The sequence below is a fragment of the Conger conger genome, chromosome 11, assembly GCF_963514075.1.
Source record: "Conger conger chromosome 11, fConCon1.1, whole genome shotgun sequence".
Classification (NCBI taxonomy): Eukaryota; Metazoa; Chordata; class Actinopteri; order Anguilliformes; family Congridae; genus Conger; species Conger conger.
The window spans coordinates 37,416,026-37,433,583 of NC_083770.1; the positions used below are offsets into that span (position 1 = coordinate 37,416,026).

Genomic DNA, 17,558 nt, shown 5'->3' on the forward strand with positions numbered 1-17,558 from the left:
CAAAACTAATAATAGCAATAATACTTTTATTAGGCTTATGTATGTCAGAAGCAAATACATTAGATGTGCAGCAACAATAAAGGGACCAAAAAATAATAAAGATGATAACCCTGGTGTGTAATCCAGCTAGGACCAGCTTGAAATACCAGCTACGAGCTGTTTCAAAACATAGCTTGAGCTGGTCAAACCGCGTTGAGTATGGAGCTGGTCTAACTGGTCAACCAGCTACCAGCTGTTTTAAAACCTAGCTTCAGCTTGAGCGTGAGCTTTTTCAGCAGGGAAATAAATGATCATTTAAAATAAAATCTGGCCATCTCCTTTTGCGAGCAAAGTTGAGTTGAACGAACTAAATAGTATTAAATTACACTAAGGTGTTATCAGCAGTTGTAACCAAATAACAGATCTAAAGTTTGTCATTCGGCTGAATAGTTACCAAGTCTCTGCATTTCTTTACAAAAGTATGCTCTCGGTAACTAAGGGAAACAAAACATGGTACATGGCAACGTGTGCGCGCACAGTGGCACGTCTACAGCTGCGCGCAGTCTGATTTGGTGAGTTTAAAGGCTCACCATGAATCTTATATGAATTACTCTCTGTTAAACACCTGACTAAAAGTCAAGGAATGCGCCTAGTTTTGTGCGGCGTGAGTTCTCGTGTCTCAAACCTGTCAAATTAGAATAGCCTCGTTGTATAGCGTTGCGAGTGAATATGTACTGCTGAGTGTGCGCGTAGTGTCACAAGCGGAGATATGCCTGTTCGTCAGTACAAAACTTTAGACCCTAGCCGCTTTGTTATTATAAAGCCCCTCGCGATTCGCCCACCGGTGGGAGTGAAAGTACAAGATTGGAGCAATGGCAATCATGGCGCCAGCGAACAAAACCGGGAACGGGCGTTCCGGGGGACCCATCACCGGAGACCACAGCTTAGTCAACAAGCCTTCAGGAGGCCTCATGAACAGACCAATGAGCCCCTTTATCCGGAGACCGTGAAGGTTTTCGGCTCTTTGAAACGCGGTGATGAGGTGAGTAGCCTATTCTTCCGTGAATCTGTTGTAACAAAGTCGATTGCTCTGGTGGATAATTCGGCGAAGTCCTCAGTGGACACCTTAGACCAGAGATAACTTTGCCCCAGTCCAACCCCACCCCGCGTTTTAATAAAATTAATTTTCGCGATGTTTTCAAAACTAACATCGAACCACAAAAATGCACCTGAAATATTTGTACTCTTACGTGCTTGTCAAATGCAAACTTATTACAACTCCCATGAGTAAAACAACACAAGATTAAAAAACAATGCAAGAGTTAAAGAAACAAAAACCAGGTGACTGGCATGTGTTTCCCTACTCTCACACAGACACACGCACCACCACTTGCTGCATGGCTTTTATGAACTGCATGTTAATTTACATTTCTTTGCTGGGACTGTATTCTACCAGCTATTACCCTAGGGCTCAGGCTATAATCTGCTCAGCTACTTTGATAATTTGCTCCCATAGATTTGTCCATTTCCTCTGTAAGTACTGACAGCAGAGAGACAACCAATGGAGGCTGAGCCCCCTTCTACGATTTCTTTCCTCAATTATTTTTTGTTTTTCGTGTGAGTGTTTTAGTGTTCAGGTTAGGTTCTGTTTCCTGATTAATGTTCCCATTTCCCTTTATTGCATCATTGTGATGGTGTGTCAGTAAAAGCATTGTACAAATACAATGGATTAAATGGCATGTTGAGTGGAATGTCTCCATTCAGTGTTTACAATTCTAATTGTATTATGCTCTGAGTTACTGGGGGAAATGTATGCACATTTTGAATGCAAGTTCCCAAAGCCATCTAAAATATTTTTAGAGTAGAAAAATGAATGGTGTCAACCATGTGCCTGTTGCAGAGTTTAGGAAAAAGGCTTGTTATGCCTTTTCTTGAGTCCTCTTATGACACCATGAAATCACAGGGCAAGAAGACAGCAGGGTTTAGACCCAGGTGGGTTGTTTATGTTGGAGCAGTATTTTGACCGTGTTCCATTTCAGCTCTCGCTGCGTCTTTATTTTCAGCTTTTCATTTAAGGTCAAGCCAGAACGTTCCTCAGAACTTCAACTTCAGGCAGTTTGGTATCGTTACCTCAGTGAAGTGGTGTAGTTTGGTGTGATTCAAGCCTTACTTTGACTGGAGATCAACAGCCTAGTCCAATAAACCTCAACAACAACAGCAGAACAGTTTAACAAAATAGAAATAAAAGTGGTAAAAATCGATCATTTTGACATTCAAAACTCTCTCCATTCATGCAGCAGCAGATTAAGACCTATTTAGTTCAAATTGAATTGTATGGAAAACTTTAACATACGTTCTTTTCATTTTCATTACAATATCATTCAGTAATAACGTGGGTGTTGAATGAGTGGTATTCAACCAGGAGAGTGTTTGTCCCCCTCTCACCTCCCCTCCCGTTGGCCCAGAATCCCCTAACTTCAGATCTGGTCTCTTAAGCATGCCTCCTCTTTATGTGAACTCAAACCACCTCAGAGGAGAGCTGTGTTTCTGGACGTGATGAGGTGTGAGCAAGGACGTCCATTTTGTGTCAAGCTGTTTTTCTTCTGTTCTCCTGAGGTCTCTCAGTGGATAGGGCGATTCAGTTTTGCTCCAGTATTTTTGCTAGATTAGCTTGTAATGGCCATCGTTCTTGCTATGGAACGGATCAGGAACTCAAAAGATCACGTTTGTGTCCTCAACATGGAATCGGCTATTACTTTCCCCCTCTTGATTTGAAGACCGAATGTTTGAGAAATAAAACGGTGCAAGCTTGTTTTGAAGATGTGCTGAAGCAGTTGCATCTAGGAGTCTGTCTGAGCCTTTTCAGCAGTGATGCTCAGGACAAGTTTATTAGGAAAACAGTATGCTGTGCCATGCTACAAAATTGTGGACCAGGGCATGTATCATGCTATGAGTAGCAGTGCTGGATCCATCTACAGCTCAGCCCTGTATGCATTCTAATCATATGAGCCCAGGTGAGTTATGCCGCCTGTAATTACCTCAGAAATCAGACAGTGTAAGTTGTGTGAGAGAACATGTTTGCACTGGTGCTGAAGGTGCAGTGGACACCATTTTGTTTATTACAAGCTGGCGCTGATATATTCGTATTTGGAACGCAGTGCACCATGGAAGCTATTGTGTCAAATGGTTGGTTTATTTCTAAGAACCTTGGATTTATCATCGTTATTGCAGTTGTAAAAAGGCTGATACAAGCGGCTTACCATAAGCATGTAGGCACAAACCACATTATCAGTGAAATATGGTGTTTTTTTCTTTTCTAACCTTGTGAATATTTGGGCCCTGGAATGCATGACACGATGGGCTAACTGCAGTTCCTTCTTTTTATTGGATAATTCATCATGGGCGGTGAGTAGAGAAGGTTTTACGTCATATAGGACATCGCCATAATGTCAGCCAGTGAAATATTTTCCTCGGATTGCTCACGCAAAGCTCTAAGTGCATACTAACTAGTGCACCGTCTGCGCAGAAGTCAGTTTTGAAGTTTGCCTAACGTAAAGACCTTGCGTCAATGTCTGCAGCAAGAACACACACTGTTCCCGCTTTCCCTCAAAATCGATGCAGTTGCAAAGATAAACATAACAAATCTAAAGCGGATGATATCAATATTTGAATAAGCTGGAGTCGTGTGGATAGCAGCCTGCAGGATAAAAAAAAAAGTCCTCTCTAATACTGTTTTGAGTAGACGCAGGGGTTAGGGGCGAAATCTTTGTGTCCGCTGAGGCGAGGGAAGGCGATGATGTCTGGGCTTAACGTGGGGAGATTTACTGCAAATGAGGTCATTCATCAAGCGAGGTACGAAAGAGACGCAAGGGCAAGCCAAGACGGATCGCGGAGCGCCGGGCGCCATACGTCCTCGTGAAAGATGACGAGCTCGAAGGGCCTCGAAGCTTTCGCCTCGCGCCCAAACCTCAGCTCCAGCTAGCTCATCCTGCAGGCTAGCCAGAGGGCCTTTCCCCCTGAGTCACTTATCAGGAATAGTGCCAACATATCTGTGTATTCAGGGCGACATTTTGTTGTGTTTGTTGGGGAAAGTTTTCAGGATCCCTTCAAGCAATAGCAAATAGAAAAAGGAGGTTTGTTGGCCTAAGTTCAATGCTTTCAAAGTAAACCAGATGTTTTTGTTTTTAATATTACTAGTTTCTGAGCCTAAGTGTATGCTTTTAAAATCACCAAGATCTTTGTTTTTGTTTTTAAATGTAACTGTTTTAGAAAACTCGGAATGGGGGGTCGGCATCAGATCGAGTTGTCAGCTCAGCCATCGTAAGGCCAACTGGGCGAAATAAGGTAAGGTTGCTTATTGCTGTCTTTTTCCCCATCAACTACCTTCTATATGTCTGTTTATTGTGTCAGACACCATGTTTAGTGTTCTGTTTATGTATCTGCCATAAAGACTTAAGAGAAATGGAAACTACCTTAATATATTGCACATTGATAGGAAATACAGTTCATGTAACATAAATGTAGTAATTAAAAAAGAAAGGGCCATATCTAAAAGTAGCAATAATTCCACCTTTGCCCATGTGTTGTCAACTGTTGCAGTATTTTAATAGTATATTAAATGATCAGATTAGCAACAATTTCACCACTGTGTCATTGCAGTAAAACATGACTGTGTCTGATTGTGTGCGCCAGGGCTCATGCCGTGCTGCCTGTTTTTGATGCGGAGAACAAAATGGCTGCTTGCTCTTTACGTGCTCCCTGCTCAGTGTTTACCTTTTAACCTCCTGCAGTCTCCAGCGAGGGAAGATTCGAGTGCCCTGAAGAACCATCTGTGCCATGTAAGGTAAGGAACGAGCATTATGAAGTTATGAACGTTAAGGCCAAGCACCGATGTGGGGGTAAACAGCCTTTGAATATTAATAGAGAGGGGGAGGCACATTAGCAAACCAATCTGGTGTACTTGTCCCCCACTGAGACACAACATATTTTTCTTTCCTGGTTCTAGCTTATCGTTCAGTTGCCTTGGTGATTACAGCATTTGAAGCCATAATGAACAAGCTTCTGGTCAATATTCTAATGGATAATCCCCTCCCCTGATAACCAGGCAAGGAAGTATCTGCTAGAAGTATTTTCACTTCCACTGAAAGCACACAAACCTCACTTCTTCTCAACCTGCAGAATTCATTGTGTTTGGCAGGCTATGCTTATGAGCGGCTGCTGCAGGCTGTCTTGGGCAGGGAGAACCTTCTGGCCTCACATTTAATGACCATCTCTTATTTAAAAAAATGTTGGCATTTCCATCCTCAGTCACATGGCACACTGTCACATGCTACAGTCACATGGGGGGTCACATACTTCATGAGCCATGCGTAAATACTGGCAATACAATCTAATCAGTTTGATAGTCTCACACGAGTCACAGACTGGCTTAAGATTTGACCAAGAGAGCTGCTAATGAGTCTCTGACTTTCATATGAAATGACCATCAGAGCTGGGTGCATACAGTGATCAGGCAAAGACTGGGGATTTTCTAAGCGCTTTCTTAGGATTTGCTTAAGGTCTTGGAAACCGCAAATTCTTGGCTAAAAAAATCCTATAGTGTACGTTGGGCATTAGCAGGGTGAGTCACCCGACAGCCCTGGGAATTGCTTACACTTTGAATGCAGACCCCGTTTATCTCACTTCAGTGTGGTGCCGCTGTAAAAGAAGGTTTTATCACACACCTGCTGTGTGTTCTCACTGTCGGAGTCACGTTTATGACACACTCATAAATAGAGCAGGCGAAGCGAGCGAGTGTTTGGCGAAGGCCTTCTTTATGGAGGTCTTTACTGTCGCTTCTTCATATAGACACGCTCAGAGAGACCGGGGAGTCGCGTTCAGCATTCACAGCGCATCGGTGTGGCGTTTGACGCTTTTTACTGGAGTGGAGGGTAAATCTCAGCTCTCCTCTCATTTAGAGGCCGATTACGAGAAGACAGGCCTCACCGTTTGTTATTGTCCGGTACCATCTGCACATTTCAAATCGTGTCTGTAATTGTGTCTGTAAATCTGGCTAAATGGACACTATACAGGTGTTGAGCTGGTCTGATGTGCAACATAATTTCATAACCTCATTCATCATGCAGGGTAGACTGTTATTAAGGCGTTTATCTCCAGTTTCTTTGAAAGCGACACAGGTTACCATCTTGTGAGTTCAAGAAGGGCTTTTTGTTGTACGTTTGATAGTGGTGTTAAATCATTGGCCACTCAGGCTTCAAATGAATATTCTGCTGGGAAGTGCACCCAAATGAATGATTCTTGCAGGGAAGTGCACCCAAAGGAATGATTTATTTTTATTCTGGAGCAATATTTGCAGCGTCAGAGCAGCCCTGATGAACTCCGCAGGACCCCCCATCTTCACAAGAAATGGAAATTTCAGCAAATAGTCTGTTAATATGAACAGTAACCATAATTTCTCACAGCGTTTTTGAATGAAGAAAACACTGTAGGAGTATTTGTGACAGCTTTCATAAAAGTATGACCAGAGATAATGATATTTTGGCCTTGGATCCGCGAGGGGCTTTTGAGTTAGGAGTTTGCTCATCTAGAACAGCGTGAGTAGTTGAGAATTGACTGCTGTTTTTTACGGCCATAATTTGCTTGTTTGTTCATAAAATAAATAAATGGTCAGCACTCGCACTGTTTCAAACAATTCTGCAGTAACTTTAGTCTCTGAAAGCATTTAGCCAATCTTTCTGTCATTGACCTAACCATAGTCCATATTCATGCCGTGTTCTTTAAACCCTTTTGATTGTTTTACATGCCAATTGTGGTGTGTTTTTAGCCAAAACCTTGTTGACATTCATGGCTTTGTTACATTGCAGGCATTTAGCAGACACTAAATGACACTTATCCAGAGTGACTTGAACAGCTTTTGCATTTTTTTTTTTACATGGCATTAATTTATACTGAAGCAATGCAGGTTAAGCTCCTTGCTCAAGGGTACAATGACAGTGTCTCACCCAGAAGTTGAACCCAACACAAACACGGACATCCCTTCCCCTCTTATAGCTTTGCGGGGCATTTCACAGAGCAGGATTACTGAGTTTAGATGAATAACTGCATTGAGTAAACCCCAGAACAGAGTTCCCGGTGTTAGTGCAGTTGCCCAGCTCATAGTCCTGCTTGGTGGAATAGGGCCCTGGACAGTAGCCTTGCCATGGATAATAAACTGTGGAATTTAACACGGGACTGGAAAGGCAGAGCAGGTCAAAAATGAGCTCTGTGTGATCGCCTTGCCATTTGGTAGGCCGGGCATCTCTGGGAGGGAGGGCTGTAAAGTTGGGGGACCGATGATTTATAATAATTACAATCTGTTATTTAGCTGACACTTTTGTCCAAAGCGACTTACTGTTGATTAGACTAAGCAGGGTGCAATCCCCCCTGGAGCAATGCGGGGTGAACGGTCTTGCTCAAGGGCCCAACAGCTGTGCAGATCTCATTGTGGCTACACTGGGGCTTGAACCACCAACCTTCCGGGCCCCAGTCATGTACTTTAGCCAATAGGGGCTGGAACTACCTACCTTCCAGGTCCCAGTCATGTACCTTAGCTGCTAAGGGCTTGAACCACCAACTTCCTGGGTCCCAGTCATGTACCTTAGCCGCTAGGGGCTTGAAACACCAACCTTCTCGGTCCCAGTCATGTACTCTACCTTAGCCACTAGGGGCTTGAAACACCAACCTTCTGGGTCCCAGTCATGTACTCTACCTAAGCCACTAGGTGGATCCACAGGTCATTAATTTACATAGCACATTCTGTAAAACATACAAATAAAGGATTTGTTCGTGCTACCTTGCTCAGGCTCTTTTCTGGGCCCTCCGTGCTACTCACTCCTAGTCCTCCTAGGACCATTTAACAGGTTGGAATGTCCATAAAGATGGCAGACCTCGGTCGATTTCCAGGTCAGTCGAGGACTGAGGAGATGAGGACGGATAAAATAAGCGATTGGAATGAGCCCTCGGACTCCCAGTGCTGTAATCTCAGGTCAGATCTGCTCAAACAAAGAGTTACTGTTAATGCACTGAATACCGTATGCCTGCAGGCCGGCTGTATGGGAGCTGTTCATATTTATATTCGACTTTTCTCAAACATTTTCTTTCTCCCCCGCAGGTTAAAGCCAGCCGACTGTCTCACAGGACGACTGCATTCATGCGTTAGTTCCATTGGGTCTGAGGGTCTGTTTTCACCATAGATTTCAGTGGACCTGGGCTTTCATGCATTGAGAACAAACTCAGGTTTTTGAGTAATACTTCAAAGAAAACCTAGCGCCTTAACTGACCTTGTGACCTTCTTTTGAGTTTTCAGTTTATCTGTCTGTAATAGGCCTCGTCCTGTGGCAGTTCAGATTAATTCCTTCACCTGAAAAACTGTCAGAGAAACGAGAAAGAGACCGAAAGGTCCACTCTTTTGCTTGTACCGAATAGACGCGAACGAGATTTACCGTTTTATTAAGAGCCGGTGTCAAGAAGGAGTGAAAGTCGCGCTGACGCAGGGCAGCTTACAAGGAGCCTTATTCTGATATGAATAATTCAGAACGCTGCCTGACATTTGTGAATAAGCACCCCGCTCCACAGAACTGTGGAGGACTGCAGCTGCGTTTTATGTACATGTGGTCTTTGCAATACTTTGTTGTGTAATGTATTTACAAGGCCAATCAGGGCGATATTGAGAGGTGGCTGCTGACAAGGAACATAGACGTTGATGGAAGGTTATGGGAGGGTGCTGAGTAAGGGGCCAGCTTTCAGTTCTAGCAATTGGTATGAAGTCGCCCCCTTGTGATGCCATGAATCCATGGACCCTGCCTGCCTTGGTGTAATGGTGTGGGGAATGTTTTCTTGGCATACTTTGGGCCTGTTAATACCAATCAATCATTGCTTGAATGCCACAGCCTACTTCAGTATTGTTTCTGGCAATGTGCATCCATCTTCATCCTACCCATCTAATAAGGTCTACTTCCAGTACAAAAATGCTCCATGTCACAAAGAAAAAGTGGTCTCAAACTGGTTTCATGAACATGACACCGAGTCCAGTATTCTTCATTGGCCTTCCCAGTCACCGGATCTGAATCCAATAGAACACCTTTCAGATGTGGTAGAACAGGAGATTCGCAGCATGAATGCGCAGCTGAGAAATATGCAGAAATTGCATGATGCAATCATGTCAACATGGAACAGAATCTCAAAGGAATGTTTTCAGGTTGTGGGATCCATGCCACGAAGGCGGTTTTGAGAGCAAAGAGAGGCCCTACCCAGTTCCTAATAAAGTGCTCAGTGAGTGTATATTATGTACTCTAAGGTGCTGAGTGAGCACCTGAAATGGAGACTGTTGCTACACTGCACAAAGGTTCTGTCGGCCCACTCACTCCACTAACCACCCACCGACACAGGCCTTTTGTTGCCTGGAGACGAGCGGCCAATTATGGCCAGAGCTGTTTAGTAAATGTCCTTCTCCGACCCTCGGGAGAAAGCGCTTCTCATTTCACCTCTCCACAGGAATATTCCTCCGGTCGAAAATGACAACAATCTCGACATTGCGTACCATTTCGACGGCCAGTGTTCCCAGGGCTTTGTTAATTACTTTATACAGACTCAAATCTCACCCGGTAAAGTCTTCCAACTCTGGCGGGGGAGGGGGTGGGCTGGTGTGTGTGTGTGTGTGTGTGTGTGTGTGTGTGTGTGTGTGTGTGTGTGTGGGGGGCAGGGGGGTGGGGGGGGAGGGTGACGGTTTGAGGGTTGAGATTCAGGAACCAGTGCTAATGGGTAAAGGTCTTATTGGATGTTGGACAGAGTTTCATCAGCTAAGTCCTGGCACCAGTCAACCTTTCCGGCAAAACTCATAAAAATCACAAACACTCTCTACTTCTAACAATACGCCTGTAATCTATCTGCAGCAGAGTAGGCCAGCAGCGCCCTCATATAGTTTTTGCTGTAATCATTATGTTGGAAGTGCTGATGTGTGTGTCTTTGTAGCCTGTCCTATACCTTTCCTAATCTTGAGTTCTTAATGTCCCCCCTGGTCCGTGTGGGTTTCCTCTGGGTACTTTCCTGCCTCTCGCCCACTGCATGCTGGGATAGGCTCCCGCCTTCCTGTAACTGCAAGCAAGTAATAAGCATGTTAGATGATTGATGGATGGATGAATGAATGGAGTAATCACATTTTCCTGTAGATTTTGTGCTCTTCACATTTTATACCCCAGTATAGAAAAAGACTGTAGAGTCTAGTGGGGCTGGGTTTTTTTTTTTTTTTCGAAGCCGACACCAGATTGCATTTGGCTCTGGCTCTACAACTCTCAGAATCACAGAAATCTCAACCGGGCTCAAACAGAGCAGAGCCAATTATGACTTTGGAAATAAAACGCTGGTGCTCTCAAAAGGGCCAAACCAGCTGTGAAATAATACATTCATGATTAATGCACTTAATTTTTTGGCAAGACATCTGTTGGAAATGTGTCATTCTACCGCTTGTTATTATAAATGACAATTAATGACTGATAGCAAGTGAACGGACGTGCTGCCGATAGCTTTTATTCATTCTTTGCTAATGAAATCTGAGATCTTCAGAGAAATTACTGAAAGAGGAACTCTTCCATAATCCGCTATAAAGCATCATTTTCATACCTCTTTATATTTTATTATTGGTCACTCCATTTGAAATTAATTAACACATTGGACTTTTGAAGTCACTGATGTGGAATAAAGCGTCTGTGAACCTTGTTCCTGGGGATCTATCATTCTGTAGCTTCTCATTTCAACCCAGATTTGGCACACTTGAGTCGACTAATCTGCAGCTCAACAACAGTGTGTGTTGAATGTGTGCTTTCTTATGTTTGGAGTGAAAACCTACAGGGTTGTAGTTCTCTAAGGACAGGGTTCGGCAGCTCTTGTTTACATCGAAAATGTTTTTCTATTATTACCACCGTTGGATTTACAGCATTGATGCAGTGCTGTACAGTCACTGATGTCTAGTGAACTGCGAGCCAAACTGTAAATGAATGTGCTCACTGTTTGATCTACCAGCTTACTTATCAGAACATGCGATGCATAACTCTGCTCATATCCCAGTGATTGCTGATGACCTGTAGGAAACCCATATGAATGGAAATGTTTCATAACCACCACTTTCTCTCCCCTTGTTTTCTAGCATTGTACTGAAGTCCTTCGCTAGCCAGAGGGCGCAATCGCCTCTTTGTCAAGCCCCTTCTCAAACAGTTATCCCATTTGCACCACCTCAGACTGAGTTGATAATTAGTGCCAGTTAATTTAAGTGCAGACGATGATTGACATCAGTGTTTACAAGCGAAACACGTTCAATTTAATTAGATTACTTATGAAAGACAAAGCATGAAGGAATATTCCAGTTTCTATAAAGAATCATTATGACACAAACAATCTGTAAATTAAATTGAATTGATCCTATATATTGGTGATGCCAGTAATCTGCGGGCTATTATCAGTGTGTATACTTTTAATGCATTTCAAATGAAACAGACACACATGTACAAATGTGCATTTTTGCAGGTGTGCAAATATGCACATACATATGTGCATATTTGCTTCCTTTTGTCTTTATGTGAGGGGTTCATTGTATTTCAGATACAATGGGGACAATGAGTTCAGGCAGGTTTTGGGTTGTACATGTCTATGTACTGGGATAGGCTGATGTTACATTGTGCAAGCATCAAACATGCTGTCATCATTATGAGCAGTGAATATTACATACTGTTTTCAAAAAAGTCCTTGTCAACACTGAGATGTCCTACTCAGGGCACTTTGTTAGGATGGCATTTTAAATCGCTACCGGGTACTCGTGAGGCAACTGCTTGTAGCTGGCAGTTAACTGATATTTACCCTTCTTGCAATGTAAAATAATTTCTCCCCTTGTTGGTACTTATTGAGTTCATACTGAACCTCAGGCAATGTCAAAAATACATCATGACCATGTAGCCACAAGATCTTTTTTTCCTCCCAAAACGGATTTTAGTTCAGAACTGCCAGAGATCAAAGGGGCGTGCTTTTTTGTTGTGTGGCCGACAGCCCTCTTTATCAGCATTATGTTCAGTGACGGGAGAATTCTGTTTATGGGGGCAAATGTAGGGTGAAGCGTTTACTGGAATATTATAAAACCTTCCGCAACCTTCCGTGAGTGGTCGTCTCTTGTGCGGTTCTGGGACCGTAATGGGCCTGTCAGGGAAAGTTCAGGGGCTCCGTCAGGGTCTGAATTCGTGGTTTACCCTTTCTGAGAAAAAAAAACAAAAAACTGCTGAAGCTAGGTATTGAATCCAGGTTTTGATCAGCTCCTAGTTCAGACCTGACATGGTTTGACCAGCTCAAGCTATTTTTTTTAAACAAGTTGACCAGCTACCAAGCTACCAACACTAGCTGGTTGACCAGCTCATACCCAGCTAGACCAGCATATGTCCAGCTTGACCAGTTACATTTTCAAGCTCCTGTGTTCTTCCCATACATCTCCATCCATCAGTCTTCCCGCCAATCACAGGCGCCTCCCAGGGGAGAAGCCCAGTCACATATGCTGGGCTCTGGGAACTGCGTTCTTCCCAACTCAACTGAAATATCGAAGGAAAAAAAACTCAAGTAAAACGATTGCTGAGGTTTGTGTTTGAGTGTGTGTGTGCGTGTGTGTAGTGTGTGTGTGTGTGTGTGATTGCAGAGGTGTGTGTGAGTGTGCGTGCGTGTCGCTAGTTTACACTGGGGTGCAGATATAACAGAATTTGCATAGCGTCTAAAAGCAAGCGGACGAGATTTGCGAGGGAGGCTGTGAGCTGGATCTAAATTGCTGTAATGAAGTGATTATTCTGCCTGTGTCAGACATTTCTGAGTGTCTCATTAAAATCCTTATTTTAGGGGAGGTTATATCATTTAGGCCGGCTGCAGTTGGGATTCACACCCAGGCCTGTGCCATTTGGAGAGCTGGCTCGTTCCACGGAGCAGTGATTTATGGTGATAATTGTGTTTTTTTGACACTGAAACTCGCGGCTCATTTGTATCTGTCCCGCGCGTTGTCAGCAGTGCCATTCGAAGGCACCTCGCCCCGCTCTCCCTAGCGACAGGGGGAACGGACGGAGACCATACTGAACGTTTCCAGTCCCGCAGTGTGTCTGCAGAGGTCCCTGTAGAGCAGCAATCATCAAATCTGAACCTCAAATCCAAATCCGGCCCTGGTTTCCATTTCTTCCAGCTAATTATCTGAACAATTAGTGCTACTGATTGGCCAGACTGCCTTCACACCAGACTCCCAGGTTACAGGAGGGTGGAAAGGCAGCAGTTCTCAGCTCTGGGTGACCCCTGCGGTAGAGAAACAGGCGTGCACGATTTAACTTTAATCGATGTGTCCCTCCCCAGGAGGCTTATGACGGCTGTCCAGCAGGGCAAGGGCTACTTCCAGCTGCTTCAGAAGGAGGCGCGGGAGCTGGAGGAGGCTCGGGTGCTGGAGCAGAGGAGGAGGGAGGAGAAGCGACGCAGGGAGTGCCTGCCCCCCTGCTTCGACTCAGACAGCGACACGGAGAGGTATCTCTGTCTGTATCTGTCTGTATCTCTGTCTGTATCTCTCTAGATCTGTCTGGACCAAATGACTTTACATCCATTTGGCGGACAGTATACGATGTAAGATTTTGTTTCTTTAAAAGACCCTTGGGACGTTAGAAAGGTTCCGGCAGATCACTGACAATTTTAAAGGGAACAGCAATATTCAGAACAAAATTCTTCTTTTATGAGTTTTTACATTTTGTAGACTGACATGATTGAACCGTATTCCAGTGTCTGCGGTTTTTCAACCTTTAGCGGCGTGCCAAAAGTCTTTGAAAAACATATGTAAACCAAGTCCGATCTATGTCTGCAAATATCTTGGGTATTCATCTTCTCTTCCTGTGTTTGAGCCCTGCCCTTGGAGCTGTGTCCTCTCGCTTTGTTCCGGCCGGGGCTGTGAATGTCAGGCGAGGATGTTATGAATTATAGAAGTGCGGCTCTTTGTCGGGTAAACTCATCGTGAGAGAGTCCTTTCATGACCGTCGTCCCTCTCTGAAAGCCCTTGGAGGACGGCCTTCTCGGCGGGAGGAAGCTGGCCATCCAGGCACCGCGGGAGAAGAAAGAAGTTTCCGGCGGCGCGACCTTTCACCCCGGCGTACCACTCGCTGAGCTCTCCGCAGCTTGGCTCCGTGGCATTGTGAGTTTCCGCCAAAAAAACCCGCTTATCCTACTTTTACAGCGTCTAGGACTAGGCTAATGCTGGCTAATGTTAACAGCTGATTGACACCACCCTCAGTGGGTGAAGGACCGTTCTAAAAGCTGTTCATGAATGCACTGGTGGTACCTTTAATAATAAGGGGACCTTTCTACTGCCTGGCTTAAAGGTGGAAGTGTTTAGAAGTATGAAAACGCCTCTTGGTGTGTTATTTTCTGGCATTTTGGAGCAGTGGCTGCTCGTTACGACTGGCCATTCTCTCTCCCTGTGGGGTGTTTTCCATTCCACCGGTCTAGCGGGAAGCTTTGAAGCAGCCCTGACAGGTGGTAGAACTGACTGTTAAGAAACTTCCTCGGCTCAACCTGCCTCTGAGTGAAGCATTGCAGGTTGATTTTTGTGAGACGGGTCGGAGAAGCTACCGAAATTCAGCCGTGTCAGTGACAAAAACATCAAGTGGTTTGATGCTGTGATTCCTGCCGGACTGTGTTGTTAAAAATACATATTAAATGTTTCAGCTAAAATTATTATTATTCTTATTTTTATTTTATTTTATTTTTTGCATTTGCAAAAAAAACTTTCATCCACGAATGAAAGGATTAAGTCCAAAAAATTGTGCAGGTAGAGACAAGAAAAGGGCTTATACGAGGTCTGTTACCTATGATAATATACTTACTACACTAAATATTTTCAACAAATACAAATGTTTGTATCTGTTAGGAATGTAGCTGTAGCTGAACTTGGGCCCCACATCTGTTGCATTTTCTGCATGGTTTCACGCTCATGGAAAACTTATTTATTTCTTAATTCCTCATGTTCAATGCAAATTCTTTCTGGATTTATAGACACAGTTCAGTCCGGGAGCATGATTTGCTTACAGGCTAACAGCAGCCAAAACCTATTGCACATTGCATGGTGTTTTTTAATATGTATTTCTTGTGTCAATCTCGTGGCTAATTGCATGCACTTATCTTTAGCATTCCCTGTTGCAGGGGCCTGTTATCTTAGCCTCCAGCAGACCTTCCACCCAAACTCATTTTACATGCTTCAGGCAGCGTTCGCGTCGTGAGGGCATCTAGGGTCCATTATTCAGACCCTGACTGAGATGTGTTGTTCGGCTGCGTTCCCCCCGGCTCCCAAATTATCGTCAGATTCCCGCCGTAACGCGGCGAGAGGCTGGAAAATAACAGCAATTTGAAAAAAGGTAATTATCCGTGTTTTGATGGATCTTAATCAGAACGACTTTGCCAGGTTGTCTGGCCGCCCACCTCGTAAATGTTGGTTTTTGATATGAAAAGCGGTCCCCGGCTGCGTCTGACTAGTTATTGTTTGAACTGTGGGGGCTGCTAAAAGCCGTCGGCGGGGAGGGAAATGAGGGAAGGAACACAGCGGTTGTCATCCCGAGACGCAGCGTGTCCGTGTCCGTATCGAACGCTCTTTACTGCTGTCGCCGTTTTTTCACCCGTCTATAATTTTCTGTCAAAACCCACAACACCAAGTCATAATGTATGTGAATAATATCTATCTGCTAGTGTGAGCCCGAGAAGGGCTGCAGTTACACTGCTTGGCCACTTGGGGGGAGTGGTATAATAATTTCCGTTCAGCTTGCACTTTTTCCTCAAGAAAATACGATCAAACTTGATCATAAACTGCAGACGGTGGTGGAATGACCTTCCTGTCGAGGTCAGGACAGCAGAGACTTCAGGCTGCACCTTTCCCTCCCTACCTCACTTTAATAATTAGCCATGTATGCTATATGTAATCATCGCCCTTGTGTTGAATTATTTTACCATTTGTGGTGTTCTAGTTGCCAAAAATGTGGTATTGCTACTTGGTCAGTTTATCTGATTATTCTTCAAGGGTTTAAGTTTTTATCTATGTGATCACTCTCGCGCTTGGAACTGTACTTCCCTCTAGGGTTTTCAGCGCACTTGTACCTGGTTATGATCTGCACCTTATTGTCGCCCTAGATAAGAGCTTCTGCCAAATTACTGTAGTGTAATCACAGTCATAGCATTTTGCTCTTTTGAATATTCATCTGTGCTTTTTCATTTGTATTCCGCTGCCTTCCGAGCCCCACGCCCATGATTTCACCCTTGTCTCATCGTTTGTGCTCCAATGCCGCGTGACTAACGTTACCTGCCAAAGCCCACAGTCACAGAAGATGGCCCTTCCACTTGAAAATGAACTTTTAACAAACAAGCCATCACGCCTGGGAAAGCAAACACAAAAAGTGTCTTTGTTGGCTTGTCAGCGTAATTGTTCAGAACAGCCGACCTCCCACGTTTTCAAACGAGCCTTCAGTGTAATTGCTTACCCTTTTATTTTTGAAGTTTTCTTTGTTTCGTTTTTTTTTGTTGGTCTCTGAGAGTGTATCGATTTTATTCCGCTGAATCACTGCCAATAAAATGAGAGCCGTCTGGCTAACAGCCGGCTGGGCTGTGGGCTGTGGAGAGGGGCGGGATTGAGATGTGTGTGAGGACGTGGGGGCTCGCTGGTCTGCGATGGCTGAGCATCGTGTGTGTGTGTGTCTTTCAGAGAGCCTCTCTTTCGCCAGCTCTGCTGCCTCAACTGGCTTCTGGAGGCGCTGACCTTGAACCCCCCTGGGAGGACGGCACCCGTGTCCTCGTGCTGGGACGTGATGTAAGTCAGAGGTGTGTGTGTGCGTGCACGTGTGTGTGCGTGCGTGCGTGTGCGTGCGTGCGTGCGTGCGTGCGCGCGCGTGTGTGTGTGTGTGTGTGTGTGTGTGTGTGTGTGTGTGTGTGTGTGCGTGCCACGTCTGAAAACGTGTGTCCTCGTGCTGGGACGTGATGTAAGTCAGAGGTGTGTGCGTGTGTGCACGTGTGCGTGTGTGCACGTGTGCGTGTGTGCATGTGTGTGTGCACGTGTGTGTGCACGTGTGTGTGCGTGCACTTGTGCGTGCGTGTGTGTGTGTGCGTGTCATGTCTGAACGCGTGTCCTCGTGCTGGGACGTGATGTAAGTCAGAGGTGTGCGTGTGTGTGTGCACATGAGCGTGTATGTGTGTGTCACGTCTGAAAACGCACGTCCTCATGCTGGAACGTGATGTAAGTCGGAGGCGTGCATGCGTGCGTGTGTGCGTGCGTGCGCACATCTGCGTGTATGCGTGTTTGTGTGTCACGTCCTCATGCTGGCAGGCTCCAGGGAGGGTCTGAATCACAGACCTGGATAACGTGTTCGGCCCCGACCTCCTCAACGCTGCCGGTTGGCGGGCCTCGTTAATTGCCTGACCTTCTCAACCCCCAACGGTGGGGTTTCGCCCAGGGACCACCGGACTGCTAATGAGCCTCATTTACAGCAGAGGGTCTGGGGGGGCCGACGGGGGGG

General features: G+C 45.0%; 1 protein-coding gene across 1 annotated transcript in view; it reads left to right on the plus strand.

Annotated features, from left to right (window-relative positions):
• Positions 1–557: 557 nt before the first annotated feature.
• znrf3 (zinc and ring finger 3) overlaps positions 558–17,558 on the plus strand; it is a 159,781-nt gene continuing 142,780 nt past the window's right edge. Inside the window, exons 1-6 of the mRNA XM_061259447.1 lie at positions 558–1,021; positions 4,249–4,323; positions 4,770–4,822; positions 13,378–13,542; positions 14,060–14,197; positions 16,751–16,855. Coding sequence (XP_061115431.1) covers positions 749–1,021; positions 4,249–4,323; positions 4,770–4,822; positions 13,378–13,542; positions 14,060–14,197; positions 16,751–16,855 — 809 coding nt within the window. The 5' untranslated portion in view covers positions 558–748. The remainder of the gene's footprint in view (positions 1,022–4,248; positions 4,324–4,769; positions 4,823–13,377; positions 13,543–14,059; positions 14,198–16,750; positions 16,856–17,558) is intronic.